Source organism: Muscardinus avellanarius (genome assembly GCF_963383645.1).
Source record: "Muscardinus avellanarius genome assembly, chromosome: Y".
In the NCBI taxonomy this organism is placed as follows: domain Eukaryota; kingdom Metazoa; phylum Chordata; class Mammalia; order Rodentia; family Gliridae; genus Muscardinus; species Muscardinus avellanarius.
In genome coordinates, this window is record NC_137809.1 from 8,575,708 (window position 1) to 8,588,576 (window position 12,869).

The following is a 12,869-nucleotide window of genomic DNA, read 5'->3' on the forward strand; positions in this document are numbered from 1 at the left end:
CCACATACGGAATCTTCAACAGTGTATTAATCCTTTATTTCCAAAGAATTAGTAGCTGTAAGTGTAGCTTCTATAATCAAAGTTAATTCATTTAAACTTTAAAAAGTTACTAACGGACTAGTTCCTTACTGACATTGATTACATATAGAAACATCCTAAGTAGAACAAGGCTATATGTAAAAGTTAAGGTAAAAAGTAGGTTCAAAGAAACACAAGAATGGCACAAGGAAATAATTTTTGCATAATAACATATCAAAATATAGGTATACTGCAAATTGTAAGAATAGATCACAGGTATTATAAGCTACACTAAATATTTAAATCAAACAGAAGTGTTTCAGTTATGACTCAATTCCAGCATATACCTATACTCCCAATACTTGGGAAGCTGAGACAGGTGGATCACAGGTTAAAAACAACCTCAGCAACTTACTTAAGACCTCTGCAACTTAGTGAGACCCTTGTTCAAAAAAAAAAAAAAAAAAGAAAAAGAAAGAAAGAAAGAAAGAAAGAAAGAAAGAAAGAAAGAAAGGAAAAGGAAAAAAAGAAAAGAAAAAGAAAAAAAAGAAAAGAAGGCTAAGAGTGTAGCTGAGAGAGACATGGAATGCCCCTAGGTTCAATGCCTGGTACCATTCTCCACCAAAAAACAAAACAACAACAAAACTACAATAAATTTACCTAAGCAAAACTATAGTTTGAGCCAGGCATGGTGACATACACCTATAATCCCAGTACTTGGAAGGCTGAAACAGGAGGATTGTAGGTTCATGGCCCACAAACTTAGTGAGATATTTGCGATTTAAAAAATAAAGTAGGGTTAGGGTATAGCTCAGAAGTAGAATGCCCCTTGATTCAGCCCCCAGTAAACACACACACACACACACACACACACACACACACACACACACACACACACACACACACCTGTGTTGATGTTAAAATTATAGAAAGCAGTGACATTAGGAAAATATTCCTATTTCTACAAATTTGACTGAAACTTAAGATTTATTTTTTCATACAGAAATATGAACACTAAATGAAAAAACCAAACAAATAAACCACATTCTGAATATCAAATATAAATAAGACAGATAAGCTTTATCTAATTTACTGGGGAGAATTCTCACTTTCTTCTAGAGATAGTGTATTTCATATTATTTCCAAACATTGGATTCTTCCTCTTCATTATGAAAATAGACTTCTTGAAGAAAATATAGATTGAGACATTCTCCAAAATCTTTAGGGAAAGCATTTCTATTAATTATATTATCAGCAAAACTATGAATGCAAGCTCTATACTTATCAATTGTCTAAATTCAATTAACTTCATAGACAGCCTAGCATATGGAAATACTCAAGTTCCCTCCTTCCACGGTACAGTATTAAATAAAAAATCTATTAGAACTTGTTTCACAGAAATACTATGTTTAGACAAATAGTGAGATGTAGTATGCTTGACAGTGTGTATAAAAGAAAATATATTTATAAAGTAAACATAATTAAAGCATTCATATTAAACTTAATTCCAAAATAACGTATCACATTTAATCCCAAAACATAGATTACTAAAAGCAACTTTAAGAAGAGCAAAACTGCTTCCTAAGATGAAAGCCTCTTCAAATTATTGTAATGATTAATAATAAAAAAGTAAGTTTTTATGTACCTAACTGCTGCAATACAGTAGCTTTTACTTGTGCAGGAAGGTTTTCAGTCTGTAAAATTTGTTCATAGGCTTCTTTTGCAGAATGATACTTCCTCTAAAAAATAGAGAGAAAAAATATATTTAGAGAAAAACAAAATGATAAATGTTTAAGTACAAATATTCTTACCTTTTAAAAACATAAATGGCCATAACTTTTTTTTCCCCCCTATGGTATTAGGGATAGAACCCAGGAACATTCTTCCTCCAAGCTACACCCCCAGCCCTATTTTTGATTCTTTATTTTGAAACAGGGTCTCACTGAGTTGCAAAGGACCTCACTAAGTAGCTGAGGCTATATGCAAACCATGATTCTCCTGTCTCAGCTTTCCAAATGCTGGGATTATAAGCGTGTGCCACCACATCTGGCTAAATGGCCATACTCTTAACATTTCAAACAAGAAAGTAGTGTAAAACCTAAAGTAACATACAACTATGTCTTGGTATCTATGAGGAACTGATCAATAACTGCATGGACAAAAAAATTGATAAGTACTCAAACTATTTACATAAAATGGTATAGTATTTCCATATAACCTTTTTGTATCCTCCCAAATACTTTAAAGTCATCTATAGATTATATTAATTGAAAATGCCTAGAACACTTAAAACCTCTATTTGAAAGAAAAGAGTTTAGTAAGCAAAAGCCAGTGTCCCAATTCTTTACAAAGTTTAACACAAGAAACAATAATTTGAATTTAATTCAATTTTTGTGTGTCTGATACTGGGGATGGAACCCAGGGACATCTACCTCTGAGCTACATACCTAGCCCTATTTTTTATTCTTTATTTTGAAACAGGGTCTCACTAAGTTGCAAAGGGACTCGCTAAGTAGCTGAAGCTGTCCACGAACCATGATCCTCCTGTCTCAGCCTCCCAAATGCTGGGATTATAAATGTGGGCCACAAGGCTTGGCTGATTCAAAATTTAAAATACACAGTTCTAGAAAATATTTCCAACCAGGCATGTTGGTGCACAGCTATAACCCCAGTACTTGGGAGGCTGCAACAGAAGGATCACAGGTTCAAACCCAGTCTCAGCAGCTTACTGTCTCAGCAACTTAAGTGAGATCTTATTTTGTCCCCCCCCACACACAGAGAAATATATATACATATATATATATATATATTTGCAAATGTCTGTGTGTGTGTGTGTGTGTGTGTGTGTGTGTGTGTGTGTGTGTATGTGTGTGTTGCGGTACTGGGCATCAAACTCTGGGGAATTCTACCTTCAATCTACATGCCCGGCTAATATGTGTGATTTTAAAACAATATATAGCTAGGCATGAAAATCCACAAGTAAGAGCCTAAACAACTTAGCAAGACCTTGTTTCAAAATAAAAAATAAAAAAGGGCTGGGTTTAACTCAGAGGTAAAAATGACTTTGGATTCAAACCCCAGTTCTAAATAAATAAATAAATAAATAAATAAATAAATAAATAAATAGACTTTATATCATTATATTTTCCACTGTTATAACGATTATAATATTAAGGTTATATTAAGATATTTCAAAGTGAATCCACTTGTCTAAAGTTCTCCCTCAAAAAATTAACAAAAGCATAATCTATTTTTATTTAGATATGGTTAAAAACTATAAAAAAAATTAACAAAAGAAAATTAAACACATTTTTGTTGTTGTTGTACTAGGGATTGAATTGATGGACTTTCTACTTCCAAGCTACACCATTACCCCTATATTTTATTTTTTATTTTTTTGAACAGGGATTCACTAATTTGTCGATGGCCTCACTAAATAGTTGAGGCTGGCCATGAACTTGCCATTCTCCTGTCACAGATTCAAAGCCAGCCTCAGCTACTTAGTGAGGCTCTCAGCAACTTAGTGAAACCCTGTTTCCAAATAAAGTATAAAATAGGTCTGGGGGTATAGCCCGGAGGAAGAAAACCCCTGCCTTCCACCCTCAGTGCCAAAAACAAATAAATAAATACAAAATAAATTAATAAAAAGGAATACCTTATGGGAAGTTGGCAACTGAGGGAAGCACATACCATTCCTGCTGACAATCTCCATTGCCTTAAAAATCAGCTTTCTACAAAAGCCAGAAAAATATTGTAACTAGAAAAATAATACGATAAGTACAAGGAGATCAGAGAGCAGAAAAGAAACCTGCCCACTTGTGGCTACAGGTGCCACAGTAGTGTCATCTTGCCTCACTGCACCTGACTCCAAAAATGTACAGGAAAACAACCAAGGACCTGAAGTAAAGAGCTACAAATCACTGGAATTTCCTTCTGAGCAAACACCAGATACAGCTTCCAACAGAGACAGCCAAGCTCACCAGGCCCTCCGGAGACCCAGAGAGGCATTCAGCAACACTAGAAAAGAAATCCACTGCCTTGTGGCCATAGGCACCTCAGTAACACCATGTTGCCTCACTGACCCAACTCCAGGGACAAGCAGGAAACAATCAGGGACCTGAAATAAGCAGCTGTAGATCATCAGAACTGTAAGTCATCAATTCCTCCTACAAAAACACTGGCTACAACTTGCAGCAGTGGTAGCCTAGCTCACCACATCCTCCAGACATCCGGAGTGGCACTAAACAACATGATAAGTGAAGCCTCTGTCCCCACAGGAGAACGCCAGTGCTGCATCCCCAGAGACTCAAGCAGTAGTGAAAAAACTCCCTGGGTCTGAGATTTGGGGGTTCAACCCTAAAAAGGTGGGGATGAAATCAATAGAAAGCGTAAGAAAAGACCTACGCTTAACACTAGATCCAACTAGTAGGATTTCTGGGATATCATTGACCACCCAATCTTGGTGAAAAGGGAGAAGTCAGACCACACCAGCCCTAGCTGTGCAGAACTTAGACTCTTACACTGATTTTGGTCTCAGAGGCATCGCCACCTACAAGATAACGAAAGACCAAACCTCCAAGTCTGTGGTAAGCATGGAGGGTGACCTGTACTTAACACTAGATCCAACCCCGCTGATACCAACCATCTGCATAGACTAAAAAAGACTCAGAGAATGGGGAGAAATCAGACCAGACCAGCCCTAGCTGTAGAGAACTGAAACTCTTACATTGAGTTTGGTCTCAGAGGCATCCACCACCTACAGAGGCAGGGAGACACTGAGACTCCACCTCTGTGGAAAGTACGGAGAGTGACTTGCGCTTCATATTAGATCCAGCCCCATTGATACCAGTCATCTGCATAGTAGAAAGACTCAAGAGAACAAGGGTTGCATCAGGAAAGGTGCCAGTGGCACTTGGTGTCTACACAAAGAAAGACTGCAGAGGTCCAGTTAGTAAAATATTCATATATTTGTAGAGTCACGTTAATTTGTTATTGGTGTTGTTTTGGTTTTTTGAGTTTTCATTTTTTTGAGTGTGTGTGTATATGCTGTTTGTTTATTTTCTTCCCAGTGCCCCTCCCAAGCTTCTTCCCTTGTACATACCTACTCTCATCTCTCCATCCCTTTTCTTTTATTCTCTCTTCTTTTCTCTCCTCTTCTCTTTTCTTTCTCTTGTATTAAATCTATCTCATATCACTATACCAGAAACTCTATGTTGGAGTTTCTAAACACTATACCAAAAACTCTACATTTGAGTTACTAGAATACTACTTACTATGTATTCACTATCTCTAATCTCTACTATATACTAACTTACCAAACTCATTCTCTCATTATATTTGATTCTACCTAAGGCTTTGCCCTATTCTTGCATTTAAGACTTCACTTTCCTCCTCATTCAACCTTCACTGTTGAATGCACTACTACTTGCCCTTGAATATACCAGCTGAAATCTAGAGACTGAGAGAAATCTGTCAAAAGCAATAGATACAAATTTCTAAAATTATGAGAAGCAAGAATAACATGGAAGCAATTAGCTTCCATACCACTACAGTAACAGAACCTGACAACACAGAATTGCAGGGATCTCCAGAAGGTCAAATGAGGAATAATATAACTGTAGAAGTAATACAGGAATTCCAAAAAGAATTTAAAAACAGTCTAAAAAAAATAAAGGATGCAATCATTGAAGTGAAGGCATCAATTCAGAAAATTAACAATCAATTAGACCACAAGGAGTATTTAGTCTCACTCCTAGAAGATGATCGCACCAAAAACACACATAAAGTATATTACTTAGAAAAAAAAAAAAAACTGACAGCATGAATTGGACATTGAAGAAATGTAAGCCCATTTTAAAAGAGCTAACCTAAGAATAATTGGCACAGAAGAGGAAAGAGAAGGTGAAACCAAAGGATCAACAATCTTCTCAAAGAAGTAATATCAGAAAAATTTCCAAACATAGAGCAAAAGTTCGATACACAGGTACAAGAATCTTACATAAGCCCCTTTAGACAGATCAGAGAAAAGGTTTATCATGTCACATAATAAATAACCAATGTAGAAGCCTCAGAGAGAATGTTAGAGGCAACAAAAACAAAAGACCAAATGACATTCAGAACCAAACCAATTAGAATCACTCCAGACATCCCAAAACAAATAATAAAAGCTAGTAGGACCTGGAGTAGCATATTTTAAACTCTGAAAGAAAGCAACCCATAGCCAAAAATTTTCTACCCAGTATATCTATCTCCCAAATTAGGGGGAAATAAAAATCTTCCACTACAAATAGAAGCCAATGGAATTTATGACTTCAAAACCACCACTAGAGAAAATACTCAAAGGGATTAACTGCAAATAAGAAATGAGTAATACACACCAGAACCAGAGAAACAAGAATTTCCATCCAGCAAACAACCCAACTGCAACAGAGTTCGCATTTTCTCAGCTGCTCGCAGAACCTTCCCCCCAAAAACAGATCACATACTGGGACACAAAGTGAGCACTAGCAAATTCAAAAACTGTGATGTACTTCCCTGGGTCTTTCAGACTGTAATGGAATGAAACTAGAAATCAACTATAAGAAGACTCAGAAATCACATAAATATGTGGAGACTGAATACCACACTGCTGAATGAAGAATGCATCATAGAAAAAATAAGTGGTGAAATAAAACAACTTCTAAAAACAAACAAAAATAGAGATACAACATATCAAAAATTCTGGGAAATTTAGAAGGCAGTATTAAGAGGAAAAGTCATAGCACTGAATGCTCATAAAAGAACAAAAATGCCGGGGGTGGTGGTGCACGCTTGTAATCCCCGCACTTGGGAGGCGGAGACAGGAGGATCACACAGGTTTGAAGCCAGCTTCCCTGGCTTAAGAGACCCTGTTTCCAAAAATAAAAATATAAAATAGGTCTGGGAGTGTAACCAGGAGGTAGAAGGGTTTCCAGAAACCCCAGTACCACCAAAAAAAAAAAAAGAACAACAACAAAAAAAAGAAATCGCCAAACAAATAATAACCTCATGACACACCTTAGAGCCCTTGAAAATCAGGAACAATCTAACCTCAAAGCCAGTAGAAGACAGGAAATTATTAAAATCAGAGCAAAAATCAATGAAGTAGAGAATTTAAAAATACAGAAATCAACAAAACCAAAAGTTGGTTTCTCAAAAAATATCAACAATATAGATAAAGGACTAGCTAGTTTAACGAGAGAGAGAGAGGGGGGGGGGAAGAAGAAGAAGAAGAAGAAGGAGGAGGAGGAGGAGGAGGAGGAGGAGGAGGAGGAGGAGGAGGAGGAGGAGGAGGAGGAGGAGGAGGAGGAGGAGGAGGAGGAGGAGGAGGAGAAGGAGGAGAAGGAGGAGAAGGAGAAGGAGAAGGAGAAGAAGAAGAAGAAGAAGAAGAAGAAGAAGAAGAAGAAGAAGAAGAAGAAGAAGAAGAAGAAGAAGAAGAAAAGAGCAGAGAGAAGAGCAGAGGAGAGAAGAGAGAGAGAGAAAAAATCAACCCAGATTGCAAACATAAGAAGAAAAAGGAGATATTACTACTTGATAGTATAGAAATCCAGAGGATTATTAGAAACAACTTTGAAAAACTATAATCCAACAAAATGAAAAATCTGGAGGAAATTGACAACTTTCTAAAGATAATTCCAACTTTCCTAAACTGAGTCAAGAAGATATAAAAATGTTTTATACCAAGAAGATATAAAAATATAAATCAATAGCAATCAAAGAGATTTAATCAGCAATAAAAAAGGCCTACCATTAGCCAGGTGTGTTGGCACACACTTGTAATACCCTGATTTTCCTCTCCCATTAATGTAGCCCACATCTGTACTAACAGTATATAGTAGGCTGAGACAAGAGGATCAAAGATTCCAGGTCAGCCTCACCAACTTAGCAAGACTGTTTTCAAAATAGAAAATAAAAGCAGGTGTCAGTGATACAGGCTTGTAATCTTACTTGCTTGGGAGGCTGAGACAGAAGGACCACAGGTTTGTGGACAGTCTTAGCATCTTAATGAGGTTCTCAGCAACTAATTGAGACCTTGTTTGAAAATAAAAATAATATAGGGCTGGAGGTCTAGCTTAGAGGTAGAAGGATCCTGAGTTCAATCCCTAGCAATAAAAAAGAGAGGAAAGAAAGAAAGAAAGAAAAAAGGCCAGGGATATATAGCTCAGAGATGGAGTGTTTGGGTTCATTTAAGTACCACAAAACTAATGAGTTAAAAAGTCATGAAAAGAAAAATAATCAATTTAATATGCATATTACTAAATGAAACAGTTAATCTAAAGAGGCTACATATTCTGATTCTAGATCTATGATATTCTGAAAAAGACCAAACCAAAAAAAAAAACTATTATACAAATTTAAACTACTTGGTATATATTCATGCCCAAATTTAGAGAATGTACAAAATCAAGAGTGAGCCCAACTTTAAATTATGGACTGTAAATGATAATGACATGTCAATGTAATTTTACCAGTGAACGTGGTCTCATAAACTGCAATAAATGTCACTTTGGAGAGAGATGTCAGTAATGAGTAAACTACAAATGTATATGCAAGGAAAGTAGGTAAGCTGAAAATCTTTGTACCTACTTCAAATATAATATAAGCCTAAAATTTCTTATAATAAGATTTATTTAAATTAATAAAGTAAACACTAATGATCTCAATGGAAGCATGGGCATGCTTCAAGATAAAAATTTTTCTATAACTGACAAACACTTGTCATCCCAGCTGACACACTTGTCATCCCATGCTTGGGAGGCTGAGACAGGAGGATCATGGTTCGCAGCAAGGTTCAGCTACTACTTAGTGAGGCCCTTTGCAACTCAGTGAGACCCGGTTTCAAAGTAAAGAATAAAAAATAGGTATAGCTTGGAGGTAGAATGGCCCTGGGTTCTATCCCAATACCAAAAAAATTTTTTTTGAAATTATTAACCATGGAAAGACAACAAAAGGAAGTTAGAAATGACCTATGAACAAATAAGAACAAATAAAAACAAAAAGGAAATAAACATAGCTTAAAATATGAAACTAAATGAATTTTGTTAATTCATTTAACCTAGTTAATTCATTTTGCTAGTTCATTAACTTAGTTAATGAACTAGATTCATTACAGACTTCAGCAGCAAATAAGTCAATTAAATTTAAAGAAATAGTGGCCGGGCATGGTGGCATACACTTGTAATCCCCGTGCTTAGGAGGCTAAGACAGGAGGATCACACAGGTTCAAAGCTAGCCTCAGCTACTTAGTAGGACCCTGTTTCTAAATAAAATAGGTTTGGGAGTATAGCACAGAGGTAGAAAAGCCCCTGTGTTCCACCCCCCAGGACAACACCAAAAAATAATAATAATAATTAAATAAATATAACCATATGTTAATTTATCTTTCCACTTTGCATGGTGGGTTTGTAGGCTGTTTTCACATTTTGCTAATAAAAATGTGCTTTTTAATAAAAGACAAAAATATGGCAAAAGATATGAATCTCTATATTCAGAAAACTCAATGAAATCCAAGAAAAACAAGCAGATACCAACATCAAAACAAATACTGAAGGGCAAAAGAATTTTTTTTTTTTTTTTTTTTTTGGTGGTGGTACTGGGGATGGTACTGTTATACCACTGGTACACTCCCAGACCTGTTTTATATTTTTATTTGGAAACAGGGTCTCTTAAGCCAGCGAGGCTGGCTTTGGACCTATGCAATCCTCCTGTCTCAGCCTCCCAAGCATGGGGATGACAAGCATGTGCTACCATGTCCGGCAGGGCAAGAGAATTTTAACAGAATAAATTTGTCAGAAAAAAATGAAAACTGAAAAACAGTGGAATGTCACATTTTTAAGGGTGAAAGCAAAAAATAAATACTATTAGACAATATTTTCTCTCATATGTTGGAGCTTAAGAGAAACAGGGATTGTAGATAATTGGGGAGAGTGACCAGCAGAAGAATAAGAAAAGGGGAAGAGAGGTGAGGACAGGAAAAGAAAAACTATGGAAAAAAATAGCTAAAATTATGTCATACCCATGTCACGCTACTATATTTCGGAGAAAGGGAGAGTAGTGAGAAGGGACCTGCAGACAAACACAAGAATAGTGTGCAAGACTGTTTGTTTGTATAAATGAATCTCACTATGATGTTTAATTAAATGCACCAATAAAAGTATTTTGAAAAAAAGACTGCTCTATATAGTAAAAGGATTCTTCAAGAATACAGAGAAATTTTTAAATTTCAAGATGGAGTACAACTGAGTCTACAAAAAAATTGGCATGAGAGTCCTTCAGGCTGAAATGAAAGGATACTACAAAAAAATTCAAATCTCTATGAAGAAATGTAATCTGTCAAGATAACTACATAGGAACATTTTTTTTTAAAGCCAGTATTATTTAATTTGGGTTATAACTTGGTTTTTTCCTTCTATATAATTGAAAAGAAATATGCTAGCAACTATAAATGTGTTATGAAGCAAACAATAGATGAGGATAATTTGTGACAATAATGATAACGTAAATAAACATATGCTAAGGAAAATTTTACTTAAGGCTGATTTTTACCAGTTCAAACATTAAAAATTTAAATGAGCCGGGCGTGGTGGTGCACGCTTGTAATCCCCGAGCTTGGGAGGTGGAGACAAGAGGATCGGGCAGGTTTGCTGGCTTCAGAGACCCTGTTTCCAAATAAAAATATAAAAAAAAATACGTCTGGGAGTGTAGCCCAGAGGTAGAAGGGCTTCCAGGAACCCCAATGCCACCCCCCAAAAAAATTTTTTTAAATGATAAGCCAGGCAGGGGGGAAAAAAAAAAAAGGATAGAATTTGTTTGTTTGTTTGGGTTATGTTTTGGTTATGTTGCACTTTCATTTTTTCTGAGGATATGTGTGTGTGTGTGTGTGTGTGTGTGTGTGTGTGTGTGTGTGTGTGTGTGTGTGTGTGTGTGTGTTTTGGATGTTGAATCCAGGAGCATTCTACTTCCAAGCTACACCCCACCCAATTTTTTATTCTTTATTTTGAAACAGGGTCTCTCTATCTTGCTGAGTTCCTCACTAAGTAACTGAGGCTGAGCAGGAACCAAGAACCTGCCTCACCTTCCGGAGTACTTGAATTACAAGCAAGCACCACCACTCCCAGCTCAACTAAATATTAACACACGTAGCAAGAGTACCCTCAGAGAAAACTTTCTACCTGTGTCTGACTACAAGAAAAATTTAAAAATTAAAACAAAGAATGAAGCCCAGTGCATACCTGTAATCCCTGTACTTGGGGAGGCTGAGATAGGAGGATCACCAGTTTGAGGACAGCCTCAGCAACTAAGTGAGACCCTATTTCAATACAAAACCCTGTGTCATTGCAAAAATAAATACAAGGAAGAGGGGTAGCTCAGAGATAGAATGCTTTTGGGCTCAATCCCTAGTACCCTTCTCCCTCAAAAAAATGATCATACACTAAATTACCTATCCTTGTTAATAACATACTAAAGAAAAATATAAAAAACATTAACTACAAAGCCAGAATACTCAAGCAAAGAAAAAATTAAGAGAAAATAAAAAATTAAGCCAGGAGTGATGGTACAAACCAATAATCCCAGTAATTAGGAGGCTGACACAAGGATCACAGGTTCAAGGCCAGCCTCAGCAATTTATTTTTTTAATTAATTATTTACTTATTTTTGTGGTACTGGAGTTCCTGAAAGCCCTTCTACCTCCGGGCTACACTCCCAGACTATTTTTTTATTTTATTTGGAAACAAGGTTTTTCAAGCCAGTGAGGTTGGCTTCCAACCTGCACAATCCTCCTGTCTCAGCCTGCAGGGATTATAAGTGTGCACCACCATGCCCAGCATGCCTCAGCAATTTAGCAAGACACTTAGCAACTTAGACCCCATTTCAAAATAAATAATAAAAAGGGCTGGTAACAATAAAAGGGGGGTATAGCTCAGAGGGAGAATGCTGCTGGGTTCAATCTCCAATATCATAAAAATAAAATACATAAGTAATTCATGAATAAAGTCACTTGTTATTATCAGGCTTGGAGGTAAATGTTCCTGGATTCAATCCCCAGTAAACACACACACACACACACACACACACACACACACGCACACGCACACGCACACGCACACACACACGCACACACACGAACACGTACACACACGCACACGCACACAAAAACTGAAAAGAAGCTTAGGGTGTAGCACAGAGGTGGAATGTCCCTAGGTTCAATACTCAGTATGAAGAAGGAAGAAAAAAAGAAGGGAAGAAAGAAAGAGAAGTACTGAGTAAATTTGATTTTTTAAAAGATAACAAAACTGGCCGGGCATGGTGGCACATCCTTATAATCTCAGCATTTGGGAGGCAGAGACTAGAGGATTGTGGTTTGTGGACAGCCTCAGCTACTTAGCAAGACCCTTTGTAACTCAGTGAGACCCTGTTTCAAAATAAAGGACTGAAAATATAGGGCTGGTGGTGTAGCTTGGAGGTAGAATGCCCCTGGGTTCCAATCCTAGTGCAGCAAAAAATAAATAATAAAAATAAAAATAAAAGATAACAAAATTGAGAGAGAAGACCCGGGTTAATAAAATAAGAGATAAAAGGGAATATTATACCTGATACCAAAGAAATTCAAATAATCATTAGAAAACATTTTAAGACTATATTCTAGTAATTTGGAAAATATACAAAGTATTGGCAAATTTCTAGAAATTTAATATAAGGTACCAAATTGAACTATGAGGACAGAAAAAAAACATAAAAAGATCAATGAGAAGAGAAACTAAAATAATAATAAACTTTCCAACAATAACAAACCCAGGATCACATGGATTTACCTTTTTTTTTTTTTTTTAGGG

The 12,869-nt window shown here is 36.4% G+C and overlaps 2 protein-coding genes across 2 annotated transcripts in view; both read right to left on the minus strand.

Annotated features, from left to right (window-relative positions):
• LOC308279535 (F-box-like/WD repeat-containing protein TBL1XR1) overlaps positions 1–12,869 on the minus strand; it is a gene marked incomplete at both ends in the record, with an annotated part of 935,328 nt that overhangs the window by 350,792 nt on the left and 571,667 nt on the right.
• LOC308279544 (histone demethylase UTY-like) overlaps positions 1–12,869 on the minus strand; it is a gene marked incomplete at both ends in the record, with an annotated part of 146,658 nt that overhangs the window by 49,057 nt on the left and 84,732 nt on the right. Inside the window, one exon of the mRNA XM_080719671.1 lies at positions 1,664–1,757. Coding sequence (XP_080575797.1) covers positions 1,664–1,757 — 94 coding nt within the window. The remainder of the gene's footprint in view (positions 1–1,663; positions 1,758–12,869) is intronic.